We start from the raw sequence: 22,882 nt of genomic DNA, 5'->3' as shown, positions 1-22,882 counted from the left end.
CTACCCCACTTGGTAACTCATTCCTATGTTTGTCATTGGTTTCTATTAGGAAGATTTTCCACTTGCCAAATTTAAATTCTTTATCCTTATACCTATTTCCTTTCATTGTATCCTCAATGGAGATGGAAAATGATTACTGGTTACTTTCTTATAAAGCAAACATTTAAAAGTTCATATATGTATGAAAGTTACTGGGCTTATCTTTTGTAAATTTACTAGTTCTCATTTTGTTTTCGGTCATGTGATCCCCTTGAACAACTGCACACAGCATTCTGGCACTCCTGTCTTTCCCCACCGTCACCTCCTCTGCTTTTTGTCTCCCAGTTCAAAACTCATGAACATAATTCTAGATAATTGTCTTTTCTGACTTTAGAGCAAGGAGGGCTGATTTCTTATGCTAGAATAAAACATATGCTAGGAGAAGAAATAGAGAATAAGTAAGAGAATGTAATAACAACAAATAGAGAATATTTAAGTCACTGGTATCCTGGAGTATATAGGTTAACAGCCCTCTCCTGAGCTCATGCTCACGTAGAAAAGGGCTGCCCTTGTTTCCCACAGAAAGGAGAGATCTACCTGGTTTTAGATACTGGAATTCAGTTTACATAGAAATGCTACAGTAAATTATGAGTGGGTTATCTGAACTGATTGTTTTGGTTCTATGGCAGACTGTTAGAGCATGCAGAGACCTTAAATATCACCCGGCCAGTTCCTTCACTTACAACTGCAGGGTCTGAAGTTTTCCAGCTGGTAAAACTCAAACTAAATCTCAGGTCTGCTCACTCCTGACCTGGTGTGCAGCTACGCACCTAATGTAATGCCATCAATGCCGTTACATTTTGTTCATCCTTCTTGACAGATCTAGGAATGTAACTGACAGTTTATAACATCGTTTGTATGAAAAATGTATTCCAAGTTCCAAACATCTAATCATTTAAAAAAATAATCCATTTGAAATGTAGGCACTTTTTAATAGTTAATATTTTTAAGAAATATCTTAGTTCCCCTTTGAGGCAGTCTTTGGCAGCTTTTAATATTATTGTTTCATTGCTTAGACTTCAAATTTAGACATATTATTCTAGTAAAGGTCTGACCCAACCCTGCTGAAGGCAAGGGAGGGACTGGTCTTATGTATAAACACAGACATGTTTATATTTGTTTTAGTTGGGAGATGGATAGAGAATAACAATAGCATTCAAATACTGTGCTTAATTGGCTCCCATGCCTTCTAGTTGTGTTTGGTTTATGGTCTGCTATGACCTTCAGGTAATAATCTGCCATTCATTCCTTTTCAATTTTTTTTAAACAGCTTTATTTAGATTTAGTTCACATACAATTCACCCATTTAAAGTCAATTTAATGTTGAATGGTTTTTTTTTTTTTGTATATACACAGGGCTGTGCAGCAGCCATCACCACAATCAATTTAGGACATTTTCATCACTTCAAAAAAACCCCATACTCATTAGCAGTCACTCCCCATTTCCACCCAGGTTTTTCTGCCTGTCTACCCTCCAGATCTAGGCAACCAGTAAGCTGCTTTCTGTCTCTAGATTTGCCGATTGTGGACATTTCATATAAATGGAATGACATAATACGTAGTCTTTTGTGACTGGCTTCTTTTTCCTTAGCATAATATTTTCAAGGTTCATCCATGTTGTAGCATGTATCAGTACTTAATTTCTTTTTATTGCTGAATAATATTCCTTTATAAGAATATACTATTTTGTTTAGCCATTCATAAATTGATGGATATTTGCATTTTTCCTTTTTGGCTATATGAATAATATTGCTACAAACATTTATATACACTTTTTTAGGTGGACATGATTTAATTTCTCTTGGGAACATACCTAGGAGTGGAATTGCTGGGTTACTTGGTCTAACTCCACGTTAACATTTTGCAGAACTGCTGAACTTTTCCAATGCGGCTGCACCATTTTACATTCTCACCAGCAATACATGAGGTTTCTAGTTTCTCTACATCCTTATCAACAGCTGTTATTATCTGCCTTTTTGATTATAGCCACCCTAAGTGGGTGCGAAGTTGTATTTAAATATATTTTGCATTTCCTTAATGGGAAATGATATTAAACATCTTTCCATGCACTTGTTGGCCATGTGTGTGTGTGTGTATTTATGTGTATGTGTGTATCTGTGTGGTTTTTTTTTAGAAATGTCTGTTAAATCCTTTGCCCATTTTTCTGCTGGGTTGTCTTTTTAAATTTTGAGTTGTAAGAGTTATTTATATATTCTGGGTACAAGTCCCTGATCAGATAAATGGTTTGGAAATATTTCCTCCCATTCTGAGTTATTCTTTCACTTTCTTGATGGTGTCTTTGAAGCTCAAAAGGTTTTAATTTTAGGTTGCCATTCATTCTTTCTCATTAATTCCTTGAGCTCATGTTTATTGAGCATTGCTATATGCCAGTCATTGTGACAGGTGTCATCTTGTGGGTTACACCAGATTTGGCTTTTTAGGTTTCTGCTATTTACCACTAGGGTGCTGTGTTACCAGGTAAGATATTACTCTTTGCTTTATGTGAAATAAGGGTAAATATGCTGATCCAAGTCAGATGGAAATTTTTTAGGACTAACTAATGATGATAAAGCAGTCTTTTAATGAGGTAAACAGCTGTTCAGCAAATATTTTGGGTTCTAAGAAGGAGTTTTAAGGCTCATCTAGGCTCTATGTTAGTGGAAACAAATGGCTCCTAGTCCTAAAGTAATAGGAACAAAATTAGCAACATTTTTACTCATAACATTATGGTAGAAATTTTAACAGGTTTTCTGCATCTTCTGCTTGTTAGAGGTTGAATGTATGTTGTCATGAACTGAATTGTAAACTGTGTAATATTGGTTACAGTTTCATAATAGATCTTTAAATAATCTAGTAAATGGAAAATATGGCAAAGATATGTTTAATAAAACAGGTATATAAACTGAACCTGTTGTGAAATCATGCCTGTTGAAGTCATTGTCTTTTTCCTCAGGTAAAAGATGCCTGCTTTCTGCAGCATATGTGGACAGCCACAAATGGGAAGCAAGAGAAAAAGAAGATTGTCACCTTGGTAGGTACTTATCGGGCTATTATGTGTGTCATTTCCAGTCACTCCATATATTCATATATTCATATGAGATATATGTGAAATGATGCTTTTATGATAATCCAATTCAGATAAGCACATTTTTAAGCCTTAAAAAGAACTAGACTGTTGTTTCACATGTGGCAAAATCATTTTTTCTTTCCTGCAAATTTCTATTTCATTTTTGCCTTCACAGTTAGTCTCCCTGAGTTATGTAAACAATTATTTTCTTTCTTGTTTTTTTGTTCATTTTCATCATATAGTTAGTTACCATGCAGCCTATTTTATCTGCAGAATCAATCTTTACTATGATGGTTGCAAAATGATGGTTTTCCAAATTCATTAACACCTCCACATTTACTAATTATTACTCAGTATTTACTGTAAGCAAGAACCCTTTTTCTCCCATTTCTTTCTCTGTTTATTATCAGTATGATCTTATGGATTCCTCTTTTTTTTTTCCTTTAATGATTCATTGCCATCCTTAGTTATTTTGGTAGTCCAGTTCTCTGAAATTTGGCTAATAGAAGCGTTTCAAGCTGGCTCCCAGTGTTCCATCTTGTACCTTTCTTGCTCTAGCCCTGAAATCAATTACAGTTAGCCCTTAAACAATGGGGGTTAAAGGAGCCCACCCTCAACGCAGTCAGAAATCCACATATAACCTAAAGTTGGTCCTCCGAATAAGTGGTTTCTTCGTAGCCAAGTTTCCGCCCATGGATTCAACCAACTGCGGATCATGCATGTAATCCTGTAGTACGCATTTAGTGAAAGAATTTCATGTATATGTAGACCTGCACAGTTCAAGCCTGTTTTGTTCAAGCGTCAACGGAATTTCTCCAAGGAGCACTGTTTCCTTTTACTAGGGAGTGGTATTAGAAACCAAGATCTGTGCACTAGGTGTCCCCCTTGCTACTATGGAATTTTTGCTTCTTTGCCCATTCAGTGGACAGAGCTAGGAAAAATATGTATACATGTACACATAAACATACATATGTGCACATACATGCGTATAAGCTTACATGTACATAGTTTACAAATTACGAAAAACATTCTGAAACCTGCAATTCCAGTTCATCTCTACAGAGTTCTTCCTTGCCTTCCTCTAGTCCATGTTTGTATCTCCCTTCCATACTGAAAACACTGGCTCCCAACAGGGACAGTGTTTTGATATGTCCATCAGTCTAGGCATTGCAAGTCATGTAATTTTCCTGTCTGCTACCCAGTAAGTGCCAGTAATGCCCTGCAGTCATTTAGACAGTCAAAAAGATACCCCTATATATTCTAAAATGCCCTTGAGGGCCCTTTGGTACTCCTTTTGGGAACCACTGTTATAGTGATGAAAGCACAATGGGCTCAGTTAATTATATTGCAGAGCTCATTCTGATGTGCCATATGTGAATTATAAGAAAAGTGCTATGGAAGTGCAGAAACGAGAACGAAGAATTTCATATAAGCTATTGTTAACACTTTCCTAGGTATGAAGGGAAAATTAGGGAACAAGACCATTATATTTGGTGCCTCGGTATGGGTCATCTCTGTTATCCGGAGACAAACCTAGGGAAAACTGTCATGGATTCCTGAGTGAGCAGATGCTGTTTGCCAAAGAATGAGCATAATATTCTGCAATGAATAAATATCACATGGAGGTAACTGTCTCCTCTCTGTTAAGATGAATGTACTTAGAAAAGCAGTATGTACCAGCTACCATTTACTGAATACCACCCTGCCAATAATCCTCTCTGTACATCCTGAGCCCCTATCGAGTCAGTTGATTTTTTCCTCATCCTATATTCTTACAGCACTTTGTACCTTCATTATGCAGTGTGATGTGGTGAAGAGTTTGCACTTGGAGGGGAAGACAGCTGGGTGTGAACCCCAGCTCTGCCAGCTTTCAGAAACTGTGCCTTAACTCGGTTCCTATATCTATAAATTAGGGATGATAATGCCCGCCCCAGGTAATACCCTGACATATAGTAGGTGCTCCAGAAATATGTGAAAGGAACAAGTCCCTAGGCCCCTTGATTTTACTCATATATAAAACATTAGATTGTGAGGTGAGATGAGGTTTTGAAACTCAAACTGCTTGGAAGAAAAAGAGGCCGTTAGAGACAGTATTTTTTTTTCTGCTGTGTAAGAGAATGTAATTAAAACTTGCGTTCATACGTGATATTACTGCATGTTTTCCCTAATTCTTATTTGAGCCTTTGGGCTGGGGTATGGGCCCGGAAAATCAGGTAGTACGCCTGGGGCTACATGCCGATGATCGGGCAGTAGATGGCAGTGTGGCCACTGCGGAGAGGCGCGCAGCCCGTGGAGCCCGGCGTTTGGGCGCTGGCTTTGGGAAGCCTCTCCACGCGCGCGTGCGCGGAGGGCTGCCCTCGGCATGTGGAGCAATGTGATTGGGCTCTGTGATCTGGTGCGGGCTTGCTGATTGGAGGAGGGAGGAGGGGGCGACATGAGGCTTTTACTCGACGCGTCCCCATTGGAGGGCGTGGAGTGGGGTGGAGTGGATCGCGGCTCGGGAGGGACGGTGCCTGGATATGGGCGTGGGCGTGGGCGTGGGCTTCGGCTTCCCTGGTCTGAAGTGGTTTTGCCTCCATGCCGAATATTGCGGAGGAGACCTGCTGGGTTCTCTCGGATGGTCGTGCTGCTGTGGTGCCTCCTCTGTTCAGTCTCATTAGTGGTTTTCTGTTAGAGCCTTGGGGGAGGGCTGATGGGTATCTACCCAGCTCCCCGTCTGAGAGTAATTTATTACTACGGAGGTCTAGATTAACACCACGAGTGCCATATACGTACGCTGCAGTCTAGAGGGCAAGCAGGCCATGAATGCAGACTGGGTCCTCTGACATAAAAGTCAAAAGGCAGCTTTTGTTCACTGCTAGCTGTGTGCCCCGGGTCTGTGCTAAGCACTTTCACACACTCTGTTCCGTTTAATGCTCCACAACAGCGGCCGAGGCAGCTGCTATTTCCCTTAAGAGATGGGAAAAATGAGACCAGATCCCAGCATTTGCTTAGGGCCATACAGTATCCTCTTACCTTTCTGCGCACGAAACTTTCTTAGTGATTGCTGTAGTACCTGTAACTCTACCTTAGTGTCTTCTCTTGCATTGAAGTAGTGGATCTCTTGCTTTTAAAAAATATTTTTTGATTGCAGTATAATATACTGAAAAGTGCACAAATCATAATGTACAGATTGATGAATTATCACAAGGTAAACAAACCTGTGTAATAGAAGGTTCCTACCACTCCAGAAGCCCTTATTGTGGCTCCCATTACCCTCTTTAAAGGTAACCATTATTCTGACTTCTAGCACTGTAGGTTATTATTTTTTTTTATGTTTTATAATGGAAAATGTAAAACATACAAAAGTAGAGTGAATGGTATAAGGAATCTTCTTTACCCATCACCTGGCTTCAACAATTATCAGCTTCTGGCCAATCTTCATCTCTACTTCTACTTATTTCCCCATCCTGATCCTTTGGATGATTTTGAGGCAGATCACAGACAGTATATCATTTTACCCATAAATATTTCAGTATATACCTCTAAAAGATAAGGATATTTTTAATACCATTATCACATCTAAAATATTAGTAATCATTTAAATATGAAATATCAAGTCAGTGTTCAAATTTCCCTTATACTCTGGTAAATTTTTTTTAATGGTTATGCACATAAGGTCCATGCAGTGCAGTTGCTTATGTTCCCATCTTGCCTCTTTTTAAATCTTTTTTATGGAAACATACAAAGGTAGAGAGAGTAGTATAATGAACCCCCATGGTCTGTCACCCAGCTTCAATGGTTATCAATTCCCTGCCAGTCTTGTTTCATCAAACCCTACCCCATCACCAGATTACATTTTAACAAATTCTTGTTATCTGATCATTTTGTGTATATTTTGATACGTATCTCTATAGGTAAGGATTTTTTAAAAACATAACTATACCATTCTCATATCTAAAAATTAGTAATTCCTTAACATCATTATATATTTCCTCAGTGTTCACATTTCCTCAAATGTCTTATAAATTTCTTTTTAATTTACAGTTTGTTGAAATGGGATCCGGATAAAGTCCATACATTGTAATGTGTTGAGATGATTTTAATCTATAGGTTTCTCTTTCTGTCTTGGCAGTCTATTTGTTGAAGAAAACAGGTCTCTTTTGTCTTGTAGTTTCCCACATTCTAGATTTGCTGTTTTCATCCTTATGGTGGTGTTTAACATGTTGCTCTACCTTCCATATGTCCTATAAAACTGGCAGTTAGAGAGGAATCCTTGATCAGATTCAGGGGTTTTTTTTGGGGGGATTTTTTTGGCATGAGTACTTCATAGGAAGTGTTGTTTACTGTTGTCAAGAGGCACAGAGCATTTGGTTGTCACTGTGATGTTAAAGGCCATTCGTGATCATTGCTTAGATCAATTTTTTCATTAGGAGCTGCCAAATGTTGCTATTTTAATTCTATCATTTCTCTCATTAATTACCCAGAAAATTTTTGTGAAAGAATTTCCTTTCATCAGCGGTTCAGTTATCCTGAGTTATAGTTTGTATGGAAGAGGCAGCTTCGAAAATAATAAATTGACCTCCTACCGTCCTCCAAAGGTTATCAGTGAGGGTTTTAATTTTTTTTTCCTAATATTATGAACTCATGGACTTAACTATTCCAGACATTTTAATTCATTGCAGTTGATATTTTATTGAAAGAGCCATAGTTCTCCAGCTAGGCTTTGTAGAGCCCTGGGAATTCTTGAGCTTTCCAACTCAAATCAGAAGATTTCAATTTTAGACTGTTTCTGTACTGGGCTTCCCTTTGGTTAAAATAAACACTGAATTAAAGCATTGTCTCTGAAATTCCTGCATTAGCCATGCAGATCTACTGGAGAGATACAGGGTGAAAGTTAGCAGCATTAGCCAGTTAGCAGCTGTTACAGATTAGGGCCCACAGTGAATAGGATTCAGGAGAAAACCATTCTGGGGAACTGGGTAGGGTGCTGGTAGGAAGGCAGGCCTCATGGGGGAAGTTCCTTGTGTTCCATGTGAAGTTTGCTTGGGTTACCCTGCCAGGGGCAAGGGACTAGGTGACTTGAACTAAATTAGTTCCTGAGCCCTACTGAATTAAATATTTTATTTCTGATTTTTCATTTAATAAATAATCATAAAGTAAGGGATACCCTTCAGTTTTAGTTACTGCTTTTTTGTTTCTTTTTTTTTTTTTTTTGCATTGAGGTTGAAACTGAGCGCTGTGGTCATCTTTCATTAGCTGGACACTTACTAGCTGAGGTTTAGTTTTACTGTGTCATTTCAGCTGTGGAGGCCTTTGGCTTGTTGCAGTAGTTTTTCAAATCCTGCTCTTGAAGCTTGATGGAGATTTTCTGAGGCCTGCTTTCCTATTTGCATGTCTGTGACATGTATTCATGCACTAGGCTTCATATTTACTGTCTGCTGGCAGTTCTAGAGATGGGTCTGGCCTGTGCACATCCTCCTCCTTTAGTCTTAGTATATATGTATATGAAGCTTGCCTTCACATTTTTTTCTTTATTATTTTAAAGCTTCTGGTGACAGAAAGACAAATAGAAGGAAAGCTAAATATCTATATTCAAATGGTTCTCAGGTTAATTTTTCCTAATTCCTTCTGTTATTTCCATACATGTTATAGGTCATCTATCCCTGAAACAAAAACAGAGTTTTAGCATGTGTTTTCCAGATCACTTCTTCTAGGAAGTACAGTAATAACTTGTATCTAGTTCTTAAAGAATTACATAAATTAGGTGAGGTACGCATATGCCCAGAAAGAACTTAGTGTTGACTGAATGGGTAACAGTGATGTACAGTTACATAGAAATCATGAAAAACTGAAACCATCTAATAATTTCTCACCTAAAGCTCCCAGGGTTCAATAGAGGATCCATCATGCCTTCAGAGAACTTCCTCATCATAACTTTGACCCAGAGACCACCCTCCTTTATAAGAGGCTTCTTTCCTAGCACATCTCTACTATAGATTTTGTGATCATTGAGGAGATTATCATTTTCTTTCTCAGAATTTTATATACTTTGAAGCTGTGTTACACACCAATTGGTGTGCACACCAATTATCTTCCTGGAACAATGAATTTTTGGTCATTATGTAATGACCCACCTAATCTGAAAAACGAATTCTTTTTGCTTTAAATCTATTGTGTCTGATATTAATATAGCTATACCAGCTTTCTTTAGGCTACTTTTTGCTTAGTACATTTTTCATACAGTTATTTTCAACTCTTCATGTGTTCATATGATTTATATAGCTGGATTATGTATTTTTAAAACCAATCTGGCAATCTTTGTCTTTGTGACTGGAAAGTTTAGTTTATTTCCAGTGTCATTTTATGGTTGTTGATTTATTTGGATTTGTTTCTACCATAGTTAGTGATTTGTCCCATCTTTATTATTTCTTTTGTATCTTCTTTTGGATTGGTTGTGGTGTTTTTTTGTTTTTGTTTTTTTAATTTATGGCTGTGTTGGGTCTTCGTCTCTGTGCAAGGGCTTTCTCCAGTTGCGGCAAGCGGGGGCCACTCCTCATCGCGGTGCGCGGGCCTCTCACCATCGCGGCCTCTCCTGTTGTGGAGCACAGGCTCCAGACACGCAGGCTGCCTCAGTAATTGTGGCTCACGGGCCTAATTGTTCCGCGGCATGTGGGATCCTTCCAGACCAGGGCCTGAACCCGTGTCCCCTGCATTGGCAGGTGGACTCTCAACGACTGCGCCACCAGGGAAGCCCGGTTGTGGTGTTTTTGTTTTTTACATTTCCTCCCCCTCTAGAAATTGTATCCTCTATTTCTACTCTTGCAGAATGGTGGGTTTTACCATTCTAAATCTACATCTTTTAGATGGTTGCTGCATAACTTCTAGCATGCATATTTACCTTAAATTCTAGTGTTATTCACACTCTGCTGTCCTTTAGTCCAGTCACATAACCCCCACCCATGTGTTATTGTCTAATATTAAAGTTTTATCCTTTAAAACACACATACACACATAAGACATTATTATTTTAAACAACTTCCCCCCAAATTGAATTAATTTTATTTACTTACCATTCCTTCTAGCATTTCAAGTCTTCTTTAAAGGATCATCTTCCTTCTTCCAAAAACACGTCTTCTAAAAAACACAACTTGTAAAAAGTTCCTTTAGTGAGTATTTGTTGCTAATAAATTCTTTCAGTTTTTTAGTGTTTTTATTTTTCTGTTAATCTTAAAAGATAATTTTGCTAGATATGTAATTCTATTTTGATTGTATTTACTCCCAACATGTTATTCTACTGTTTTCTGTTGTTTCTAGTGAGAAAACACCTGTTGGTATAGTTGTTTTTCCTTTGTAAGTAATCTATCTTTACTTTCTGGCTACTTTTAAAGTCCTCTTATTCTTCAGTTTAAGTGTAATGTATCATGGTGTGGGCTTAATTTTACTTAATTGACTTGAGATTTTTTGTGTTTCCTGAATCTGAAAATGGATATCTTTTATCAGTTCTAAAAAATGCTTAGCAATTAGCTCATCATATATCACCTCTCCCCATTCTCTTTATTAACTTCTTTGGGAAATTCAATTAAATGTATTTTAGACCTCACGATTCTATTTTCTATATCTCTTAACTCCTTTTTTATACTTTTCATTTTTATCTATCTTTGCTGCAGTCTTCTAGTTTCTTGTAATTTCTTTTAGATCTTTTAGGTTGCTAATTCTCACCTCACCTGTGTCTTGCCTGCTCTTTAACTTATTCATCGAATTTCTTTTTTACAGCTTTCTTGACGTATTATTTACATAGAATATACCGCACATAATTCAAGTGTACAATTTGACAAGTCTTGACATATGTACGTGTGTATAGTCCATGAAATCATTACTACAATCAAGATAATAAGCATATCTGTCACCCACCCCCCACATGTTCTCCTACTTCTTTGTAGTCCTTTCCTCTTCTTCCTGCCCACCTTCCCACATTCCCAGGAAACCTCTGATATTTTCTGTCATCATAGATTAGTATGTATTTTCTACAATTTTATGTAGTAAAATCAACTCTTTAAACCACTTAAAACATCGTTCTTAAGTTGGTGTATCTTGTATGACATAGGAAGTATAATTAGGGCCTCAGAGGTGTGAGGGCTGACTTTGTGGTTTAGAATCCTCAGGGGACGACGATGTCCTTGCTGTTTTCCCTTTGCAGGGTGCATTACTTTCTAGTTCACCTTCACTGCAGGTGTAGCCTTAGGCAGCTCTGGCTTTACCTAGGATCTCTGAAACAGCCTCCTGCCTTACAGAGGCCTTGGTTCTATCCTCTGTTCCCTGTAAGTCATTAAAACCACAGCTCTGTGTCCCTGCGGACCTGCAGATGCTCTCAGGTGACTGCTACCCTTAGTAGTCCCTTAAACACTCAAGGTTTGTGCTCCCATGCTGCCTTTAGCCGCTGACAATTACATCTATCTTCTTGAAAGCTCAGTCATATATTTGAAAAATTTTTTAACATTTTATTTAGGTGTTTTGTTTTTATAGTAGGGGGAATTTTTTAAAGGCTATTTAGTCCACCTTATTGCTGAGGTGGAATTCAGTTTAATATCATCTTCGAACTTAGGAGCAACATCCTTTTTGTGTTCCCTCTGTGGTAGTTCTCAAACTAACTCACTCGAGTGCTTGCCAGGCTACATCACAATCTCCTGGGGCTTTTATTTAAAAATTTGTGTTTCTGTGGTCTCACTTCAAACCTATGGAATTAGAATCGCCCTCTGGGTGTGAAGCCTAGGAATCTGACGTTTTAAAGTCTTAAAGCCTCTTAGGGGTTCAGATCCTTAACCAGGATTACACTCCTATACTTCGAATAGTGCGGGGTCCTCAGGAAAATCCTTTATATCCTTAGATTATCAATGGTATTGTTTTCTTCAAACAGAAAGAACATTTTTATACTAGTATACGTTTCATTTTCTGGACATACTTCCACATTGTCTATACAGCTTTAAGTTTTGTTAATGAAGAATTCAATGAGGAATTCAAATTTCAGATCCATTTTCCTTTATAGTCTTTGTTGACCCCAACCGTCCGCTGCAATGTATATTCCTGAGGAGCTGAGTGACAGGCAAGAAAGCATCTTCTTCGGCACATCCCTTGGAATAAAACCTGGGCATCTGCTGGCCCCTCACTGAAACATGAAGAGTGATTTTGACTGTTGAAACCATGGTCCAGAAGCCTGTGGCACTGGCCCTCTGCAGGCTGCAGCTGCCCCAGCTTTCGTGGCCATCCCTGCTCCCCGTAGTTTTCTGCCTCATTCATCAGTGCTGTCATGTGAGGTGATCGGTTGCATAGTATATTTAGCAGCAAACCTTTCTCTGACTTATAATATGCAAATATTATTCATCAGATGCTGGCTCTGCAGCTGTTGCCTTTTTTGAGGCCCCAGCCGATTTTACTTGACTGAGGATATCTTGTTGTAAAAGATTAAAATGGCATCTTGACTTATCACACTACAGAAGCCCGCTCAATCCAGTGTTTTGTTATATGCTGTGTACTATATGAAACCCATGAGGAAATGGAGGTCATTTTAATTAGGCCAGTAGATCCTGATCCTGCATTTTTTAGTTAAAATTTAAATTTTGAGTAAAGGGTTAGTTGATTCTTTATATTGCCTATCAACACAAGAGCCTTCATTATGAAGAGATCATAAAGATTTGGTATCATGGGAATGCTGTTTAATATCATTCTGTGAGCAGTTAGATTTAACAATATTAATTTACCTTAGTATGAAGAGGTTTTAGGGACTTCTTTTTATATGTGTATTTGTGTTTTCAAATTTTTGAATCACATGGTACCAACCCCTTTAAGACAGTCATAAGAAAAGTAATTACTTTTACATCATATCAGGTTTTAGTGGTTTTGCAAAGTTCCTTTCCCCTAGTAGCTACTGAGTCATTGAGAGCATTATCCCAGGGAAAGAAAAGAGAAAAATATCTGTTAAGTGCACAGCAATAGGTCTTTAACAAATACTTGTCAATTGATTCCTGTTGCCGTTTTGCTTAATACTAATTTCTTCCACCAGGGAGTCAAAAAAAAAAACTTGGAGCTCCAGTTAGAGTTGACCCATGAACAATATGGATTTGAACTTTGTGGGTCCACTTATATGTGGATTTTTTTCCACACAGCACTACATGATGCAGTTAGTTGAATCCGCAGATGCGGAGAGCCAGCTATGGAACTTGAGCATCTGTGGATTTTGGTATCCGCAGTGGGTCCTGGAACCAATCCCACGTGGACACCAAGAGATAACTGCATTTCTTTTTCCTTCCCTCTCTTTCTCCCCCCTCTCTCTCCCTCCCTTGCTTTATTTCTTTTACTTATTTCTTTAGACAGTTATTGAGTGCCTTTTATAGAACTTTTCTAGGAACTGAGAATATATCAGTGAATTAAGTCCTTGCCTTCATGGTTTTTACTTCTAAGTGTAAAAGAGAAAAAACAAAAAGCCAAACACAGACCAGCGTATGTAGGCATTTATAGATCATAGAAAATATTTTGGATTTTATTCCAAGTGTGATAGGTAGCTATTGGCTGGTTGAGACAAGAAAATGACAGGATCTGATTTATTTATATATATTTATTTATATTTCAGATCTAGAGCATATATGATTTGCTGACATATGGTTACAGAGAGTGAGAAAGAATGGGATCAGGGATGACGCCTTAGTTTTTGGCCTGAGTAAGCCAGTTAACGTAGGGGCCATTTACTGAGATGGGAAAGGTTTGGAGAAAAGCAGGTTTGGAGTGGAAGGTTGGAGAATTAAGAGGACATGTAATGTTAAGAGACCTATTAGACGCCCACATAGAGATGTCATCCATGTAGTTGGAAATACAAGTTTGGAGTCACAAGAAGAAGTCAGGGTAGGCATATTATGTGTGGAGTCAGTAGTCTGTAGATGATGATTAAAGCTATGGGAGGGAGAGAATGAGATACCCAGAGACCGAGCAGATGGTGAAGAGTCTGCTCCTCAGACTTAGGGCACGTCAACATCAAGAAGAAGAGGAGATCCTGCAAAGGAACCCAAGAAAGAGAGAAAAGAGCATCTCATGAAGAACAGAAAGCTCAACTATACTAATTGTTAGTGAGAGGTGAGGTAAGATGAGGATGAAGAATTAACTACTGGATTTAACAAAGTAGAGGTGGTCTTTGGTGTCAGTAGAGTGATGGAAACCAAAATGCGATATGAGTCAGTTCAAGGGAGGATGGAACTAAGGAAGTGGTGACAGTTGTGCTGGGGGTGACTGTGATGTGGAGTCTTGCTCCTGACGGGAGCAGAGTAAAGGAGAAGTGGCTGGAGGGAGGTAGGAGGTCAAAGGAAATCTTTGTCATTTTTGTTTTTTGTTTGTTTAATAAAGTTCATCCTTTGTTTAAAAAAAAATAGGAGGCAGGGTATATGGATACAGATGCTGGTAGCCTGGTAGACCTGATGGTAGGAGGATGAAGTTCCCATGATTGCTTCTATTTTATACTTAGGGAAATAAGACACAAAATCACGAGCTGAGAGTGAGAGTGAGCGGAGAAGGGGGAAGACACACATTTTAAGCTCTAGAAGCAATGAGAAGGTATGAAATAATTATTTTGAAGAGTATGTTGCCTGTTATTCCAGGTCTTTTTAGACTCTGAGATGACAGTGTAATTTTAGGAATACCAAGTATTTGTATGGATGTTCTGGTAGAAGGAATCAGAGTAGGAATAGTTCAGGCTGAAAATCATTAATTATAACCAGAATGCCTGGCCCCTGTGATTCGTTCAGGGAATGTATAAAAGTAATTTAATAAGTTCCAACTTAAAACATTTTTGAACAGCTAATATATTTACCTGGTTCAAAATGCAAAAGGAAAAAATGTGTAAGCGATGAAGAGTTCCCTTTTCTTGCCCCCCCACCATCTTGGCCCTCCTTTGCCTGGAGTCTGTCAATAATAACACTTTCTTGTGTCTCCTTCCAGAGTTATTTTACTGATCCATTTTTTTAAAGCTAAATCTATGCTAGGACTTTTAAAATAATGCTTTCTGCAACCAAGTAAATACTTTAAAAATTATACTAATATTTCTCTATCCTCTTTAATTTATATAAAAATAATTTCAGAAAAGAGCAAGAAAGAGCATCTGTTTTAATACTGACTTCATAATGTTGACAGCCATCTGGCAGGAGTTGTATCTGTTAGATTTTTCTTAAGAAATATGTATATTTAACAAGGTTCTTTTTTCTTCTTTGTCTTCACAGCTGATCTGGCATCTTTAATGGATAAAACATATGAGAGAAAGCTGCCCGTTAGTTCTTTAACAATATCACGGGTAAGAAAACTTAAATATAAAGAAAGAGAAAGAAGGCAAGAAAGCCACTTTATATACATGAGGCTCTGTAAAGACTATCTTTCATAGGATATATTTTTCCAGAGTATGGTATGTTTTTGTAGTTGCTACTAGATATTTTATGATGAAGTAGCAAATTTCTCTGACTGAAATAAAAGGTAATAAATTTATCAGACTCCAGTGTCAGTGATTACTGTTGTGTATCTGGTTTATTTTAATTTTTCCAGGATTTGGTATCATGATTTTTTTTTAAGTTGATACACCCTTCAAAGTGATAGTATTTAGTTGTTAATATTGGAAGTAATTTTGGTACTTGAGAAAGTTTATAAAAGAATGGATATTAATGTTAATGTTAAACTGCTACAGAGCAATGGATGGGAGAATGATATTAGGCTAGGAGTCAGGAATAGGACTTGAGAGTAACCATTACTGATCACCTTCTATGCCAGCTGTTGTACTAGTTTCTTAACTTAGATTATCTTGCTATTCTCATAGCGGCCATATGAGGTAAGCATTGTTATCTCCATTTTGCATGTACGACTCAGAATGCTTGATGACTTTCCCAAGTTCACACAGTTCATAGGTGGAAAAATTGGGCTTCAAACCCAGATCTCTGTGACATTGAAGCTCTTTTCTGTTGCCTCCCTTAAATAGATCTTACCTTGTCTTAATGAATTTGCTTTATGACATTGGGCAAGTGAGCCCCTCTCAATTTCCTCATATTCAGTATGGGGACAATAGTATTTTCGTCATAGGGCTGATGTGACGCTAAATTGAGATCTTAGATGTGAAAACTCTTTGTAGAAATTAATGGCACCATAAAATTCAAGAGACTTAAATCTAAGAGAAGAAAAGTAGAGAAACCATCATCCTTTTTAGTCTGAGTCCTTTCTTCCTGCTCCTTGATATTTTCCTTTTAGTAGGGGAACCGTTTAGCTAGGTTATAACCTAAATTTTATAGACTTATCATTTTCATACTGGAGGGGAACTGAAAGACCACTGGTTCATCCCTTACATGATGTATAAAATCTCTATGCCATAATGCCTGGTGTTTGTTTAGGCAGCACTTCAGAGTTTAAAGAGCTTTCATGCACACTTTCTCGTTGGAGCCTCGTCCTCTTCAGTGCAGGTGCCTTTATTCTGTTTATGCAGATGGAGCAACTAAGTTCCAGAGGGGCTGTGCCGTCTGTTTATGCCACACAGCATGCAATCAGGAGAGCTAGTTCTCAACTCCAGGTCCTGTGTTGCAATCATATTTTATCTGCCCCTAAATGAGATTTCTAAATCAAGTCCATAAGTCCTAAAAAGGGGGAGATCCATTAAGTCTCCCCCTCTTGACTTTTCTCTCCCTCTTCCCGAGGTTTTAATTATATTCACTACATCCATTATCTCCTACTTCACCCTTTTTGCCTCTGAGTCTTTACTTTAGAGTAGAATTCCTCCTTAGAAGAGTCTTTTCTGTTTGTTTCTCTGGTTTAGAGTTGAGCACACTGAAGGAGTTTGTGGTTCGAGGGGAGACTTTGCTGGTAGAAGAATCACAGGTTGACTGGTCCGTAGCAGAACCAAATCAGATAGGAAAAATGGTTATAAGACTGAGTTCTCTAAATTTAGATTTTTTCCTCTCTTGGGCCATGTTTTTTCAGCCATTAGAGTCTTCATCCTTTCAACTATGTGTTCCCATGTATTTGGAGTTTGGAACATAGAGAAAATATCAGGGTTTAAAATAAAGTTAATGGGAAATACCAGTGACTCATTATAAATACACTAAGAGGAGCTCTCTCTTGTTCTGAGCAAGGTTAACGTTTAGTTTTTAAACAGTTTTTCTAACCAAGGTTGTTCTACATATAGAAAAAGAGAGGCCATTGTAGATTATTTGTTGGCATTAACATAGAGTGGTTTTGAGGATGGAGCCACACTACATGAACACTGTTCTAATAAAATGGGTGTTTTATTTTTAAGGTCAGTGTGTGACTTAGGCTCAATATATGGCATAATTTATATTCAACCAAAGGTTTCTTTTTTTGCCTTTTAGTTTGTGGACAACATTTCATCTCGAGAAGAGATAGACCATGCAGAGTATTACCTGTACAAGTAAGTTTTCCATTTTATTTGACTATATATTCTCTTGTTTCACATCCTTTTTTAACACGAAAGGTGGTAAGTACTGTATATAATGTTCAGCTCCTTGCTTTTTTAAGTTTGTGCTTTGGAGATCTTTCCATATCAGTGTATAGAGAGATTAGACATTTTTTGTAACTGTATCATATTCCACACTATGAATATATTATTTAAACCAGTTCCCTATTCTAGGGCCATTAGGTTGTGCTCTCTTTTTGTATGATGCACAGTGCAATAATTAATAACCTTTTACATAGGTAATTTTGCACATAGTTCTCATAAGTGTGTATATTTAATACATATGTAACTGTAATAATACACATGTATATATATACATATTTAATTTCAATAGCTGTTGCCAAATCGCTTTCCATTTGGGGTCTTACCAATTTACATTCCCACCAGCAGTGTATGAAAGAGGCCTCTTTCTACAGCTTGGCCAACAGAGGTATTTTCACACTTCTGGACTTTTGTTAGTCTGATAGGAGAAAAAAAAAAAATGTCTATTTATCTTTTTCCTCCCTTTTTTATTTAGGTGGAAACACACTCTTTAAGTACTATTCAGCTCCTATTTTCAATTAACATTGTATTTTTAAACTTTTTCTACATTACTACATTTACTTCATTCTTCCTCACAACTGGGAACAATCCCACTGAACTACAGCTACACTCTCGCCTGTGTACAAAGAAGTATGTTCAGTACAGCACCGTCTATAGCAGTGAAAAGTGGAATAACCTAAAGTTCATTAAATAAAGGATTGATCAAATAAATTATGATTTATTCTTATAGTTCATTTTTCATCTATCAAATACCTGTCAAAATGATACCTTACAACTAACTTTTTATTGTGATTCGTTATTGTGATTTTAAAAACCAGATTTATGATTTGTTCCAATTCCTGGCTGCAAAAAAAGACTCAGACTGAAATTTAAAATGTTTCCAGTAAACATTGTATTAGAATTTCCCATTCGATCTTTGGTTTTTTAGAAAATATTTATTTATTTATTTAGTTGCGGCAGGTGAGCTCCTTAGTTGCGGCTCGTGGACTCCTTAATTGCGGCTTGCCAGCTCCTTAGTTGCTGCAGGCAGGCTCTTTAGTTGTGACTCACCAGCTCCTTAGTTGTGCACGTGAGCTCCTTAGTTGTGATATGTGAACTCTTAGTTGCGGCATGCATGTGGGATCTAGTTCCCTGACCAGGGATCGAACCTGGGCCCCCTGCACTAGGAGCGTGGAGTCTTATCCACTATGCCACTAGGGAAGTCCCTTAACTTTGTTTTGATTAAGAGAGTTTTCAGTTATTTACATCTGGTTATATATTTTTTAAAGCTTTCTTTATATTAGGGAAAACATATCCAATTTTCTTGTATGTGATATTGCAAACTAGTAATAAGGCTTCTTTTTTTTCTTCCTGAATTGGGTAGATTCTACCATCGTTTTGGTGTTTTCTGTTTAAATACAAATCTCAAGTAGATAAGATTCCAAACCTTAAAAAAAATTATTTTAAATCTAAGATTGTCTTTAACAGTGTCTGAAGTTTAAATTCTAGGTGCTGAAATCATAATTGCAAGTGCCCTCCTACCCTTCATTAAGATAAACATAAATGGATCCCTTGATGGGAGTAAGCCCTGCCTTCCTTTAGTGGTTCTTTGGCACTGTAAGGCTCCTTTGGTAGTTATTTTTGCCAGTGGTGCAAGGTGTATTTGGGCTGGCACCTTTGTTTGCTTTGTTCATGGGAAAATGCAGAAAATCGTTCCAATTTATAAATAGGAACTAGTTTTTAGAATTCCATCCTGTAGGACACAGTGCTATAGTCTTAGAAGAAATATGTCCCAAATTTACTTGTACCTCTGTAGCATATAATTGATTTCAGCAATTCAATATTCAGCATGTATTTACTGAGCACCCATTGTGTACCCAGAATTTATCCAAGGTGCTGGGCATATAGTAGTGAATAAGTTAGACACTCTCCCTGTCTTCATGCATTGAAGTTTAACTGAGAAATTTAAGTCCTACAGAAAGACATTCTGTGATTAATTCTCCATATCATGTCCAGTTTTGTGAGGCCTGGAGTCTTGATGAAAGTTTCATAAAATCTCTCTGTTTTTATATAGGTCATATAGAAGACTCTTGTCCATCTTAAATCTGAGGCATTGTTTAATTCGACATTCCCCATCCTTTGCTTAATCAAAACTAGTGTTCTAACCATGACTTATCACTCTTTTATTTCCGTTCTTTCTCCTCCCTTCCATTGCCAAGAAAATTAGCTCTCTTTTTCTGATTTTTTTTTTTTAAGAAAGGTTTTTATGACTTCATGAGATTACTGTTGTATGTGTGTGAGACCAAATACAGCGCATAAAGCTGCATCAGGTGTAGATGATGGAGGCTGGCCAGTATTCGTTCATCAGCTAAGTATCAACTCCTGCTTTCCAGCCTTAGAGGATATACAAAACATAGTAATGCCTCAGCAGAATTGCAGGTTAAGTTATGAACTCTTGGGGTTTCCCTGCTTTAATTGAAATCAAGAATGTTAATCTTGAGGACACCAAGGGCCTCTGGGATTTCCACCAGTTAGGTCTTCAGCGTTCATGGTTGCAATGCCTAACATTTCCACATGGGATGACTTTAGACATCTTGGAGTAAACTTACAATCACAGGTGTAATATACGGAAATATGGGAGCAATTCATTAATCCTGCAACTAATAGCTTCTTGCTGGCCTGCCTGGAGAATTTCTCATTCCCCAGGCAGTACTGTCTTTGAGGGGAAGGCCCACAACAGGACTTTGGCTGCCACCTCTGTCAGTGGCACAAATCTTTCCCTGCCTCAGTCTGTAGAGACCAGGCTCTGCAAGCAGAATATAATCCCCGCATCCTCTCATCTTCTAGTGATCAGATCTCCCCAGTGACTATGTAAAGGCTATTAGAGCCGAAGAAGTTTGGAAACCTGGAGTGATCGATCAGTGGAGAGCTAGTTGAGCATCTGCCGTTGAGTCAGGTGAACAAGTAAGCGGTTCAGGGTGCTTCCAGCACATGCCGGTGTGTTATCATCCTCTCATTCCAGGAAAGACTCAGCCTTTGAATCTCCTGAAGTACACAGGTTTAAAAGTTTGGGGGCATCAACATTAAAGAGTCCCAGGGATGTTTTAAGGAGAGTTAAAGAGAGGCTGCTATTTAGATAGCAGGAGGGAGAACAAATGCTCAACCACCCCTCTTTAGGCTCTGGGCTCCTCTCTGGGGGCCCACAACCTTTTGATCAACTTCTGCCCTGCCATTTAAAAAAATGGGAACACCAAGGAAAGGGAAATGATGCTTTAAACAAACAAATAATGTGAACTAAAGATGATTAAGTCAGTTAATACCAGGAACGATATACATTGACAATAAAGAAATTTTTTGAAAAAACCTGATAATACTCTACAACAAACCAAGAGTAAAAGTGATTACAACAATAAAAAGGCTAGATTGAAGTAAAATAAACAAAATATGAAAGTTAAGAAATAAGAGAGCAAAGCCTGCTAAGAACTGTTGGGCTGTAACAAAACATGATTAAGAGAATAAAAAAAACAAATAAAAAATAAAGCAAGATAAGAAGGATGTGAACCAGGGACTTCATAAACTGTGTATAGATATGGCTGGGAGGTTAGGAAAATAGGCACAGGCATGCTCTTGCAGGGATACTCTCAGCAGGCTGAATAATAAATCACTTTATGTGTGGTTTGCAAACTGTCTTCCAAGAAGCCCTCGAGCTGGTTCCTCACAGGGGCCTCCGGTGCGTGGCTTGGGGAGGAATAGGATGTGAGGGAGAGGCCAGACAGTCCTGCCACCAGCCCTCTGCTTCTGCTTCAGCTAGAAAAGCTGTGCCTCCAGCTGCTTTATGTATCGGGGTGGTGGAGAGAATTCAGGGGATTCTGTGAACTTAGATGAGAATAAAATTACATTTTTATTTTCACTCACCTCTCAGTATTTAGCATTGCCTTCAATCGTGAATATAGGCAACAGATCACAGTACTGTTAGCAGCGTCTATGTCTTTCTCACCAATAAAAATCATTGATTTTTTTTTATATCTCATTATATTTGTTGCAGCTATCTTGACAAATTATGCTCATCACTGCTTAGAAATTGCATTTATAATTAAACTACTGCTGGCTAGTTTTGTTTCGTACATTAATGGAGAAGCACATGTGACCATATCTCAAGGATTTTTTGATGTTTTTATAATTCTATTTCACTATAATTGGTCTCCTTTGTTATCCTGTGCATTTAAAACATTATTCGAGAAGGTGCCATCAGACTGCCCGCGAGTTCATGCCGCAAAAAAAATGTTATAAACCTCACTGTGAAGGCGTTTTGCTTAGGCTTATTCCTGCTTCTTACCCCAGGCCTTTTGAAGTTTTCTAGTTCTTTGTTTTTCTTCTTACAAAGAAGGCTTTCTTTATTTTACATTAGACCTTATAGAGTAAGACAGGCATATGGTTGATATGTGTTCTGTTATCCAAATGAGAACTTAGATACAGCCAGTCTCTTGTCTCCCTACTGGAGCAGGAAGAGGTTTGGCAAAAAGTGAGATTTGGACAGGCCCTGAGATGCTGTCCATCAGACTAGTGCTGGGAGGGTGTTGGGTAGGAACACCGCTGCTCGATTCTGGTATCATCACCCCCCTCCCCACTCCAGCCCTGGCTTGGCGAGGGGAGAAGCCACGGTGTTCCCCCTGCAGTAGCAGCAGAGGTTTGGTGGCACAGAAGATAAAGGTAAGAGCACAGCACAGCTAACGGCAGCTAAGAGGAAGAGGCTGCTCCGTGATTGGTGAGCATGAGAAGTTGACTGCTGATTCATGCTTAACATCTGTTAAAAAGAGTTTTATACGTCCCACTTTAGTTTTAAAAGGAATTGAGCAACCAATTTTTGTTTCCTTGCCAAAGGATTGATTTCTGCTTCTTACCCACATGCCCTCGCATTGGCTTTTGAAGAAAAAAGATTTCTTACCTTTGCCTTACTATCAGTTTATAGTGTTGCTAAGAATCCAATTTGCATCTTGATTTTACTGACGCAGAGTCTAAGGCATGGAGATTAACTGAGCAGACCCAACGTAGAGTGTGTGTGTGTAAGCCATTGCCTGTCCTGCGCTGAGAAGGGAAGCCATGAGGATGAATGTGAACAGTGGAACAGTGCTAGAAAGACCAAGACAGTGCTTTCCCAGTGCAAGGTAATACCGATAAGGATTTCAGATGGGGCTACAATTTATTTTTAAGAAAATTGAGGCAGAAGGAATTCCATGGAAAGTACAGTCTAGAGTGTGGTAAAGCAGGAGGAAATTAAAATTAAGGGATAA

The 22,882-nt window shown here is 38.2% G+C and overlaps 1 protein-coding gene across 4 annotated transcripts in view; it reads left to right on the top strand.

The window, feature by feature from the left end:
- The window catches only part of MRPS27 (mitochondrial ribosomal protein S27), a 128,767-nt gene that overhangs the window by 3,527 nt on the left and 102,358 nt on the right, over positions 1-22,882 (top strand). For all 4 annotated transcript variants that reach the window (XR_014015687.1, XM_081231993.1, XM_081231992.1 and 1 more), the window contains exons 2-4: positions 2,993-3,070; positions 15,346-15,416; positions 17,467-17,525. Coding sequence is in view for 3 of the 4 variants with exons in the window: in XM_081231993.1 (XP_081088119.1) it covers positions 2,993-3,070; positions 15,346-15,416; positions 17,467-17,525 (208 nt within the window). In the remaining variant the exon portion in view is untranslated. The remainder of the gene's footprint in view (positions 1-2,992; positions 3,071-15,345; positions 15,417-17,466; positions 17,526-22,882) is intronic.

This window comes from Mesoplodon bidens, assembly GCF_964165515.1.
Source record: "Mesoplodon bidens genome assembly, chromosome: 4".
NCBI classification, from domain to species: domain Eukaryota; kingdom Metazoa; phylum Chordata; class Mammalia; order Artiodactyla; family Ziphiidae; genus Mesoplodon; species Mesoplodon bidens.
This window is presented reverse-complemented; position numbering and strand designations above follow the sequence as displayed.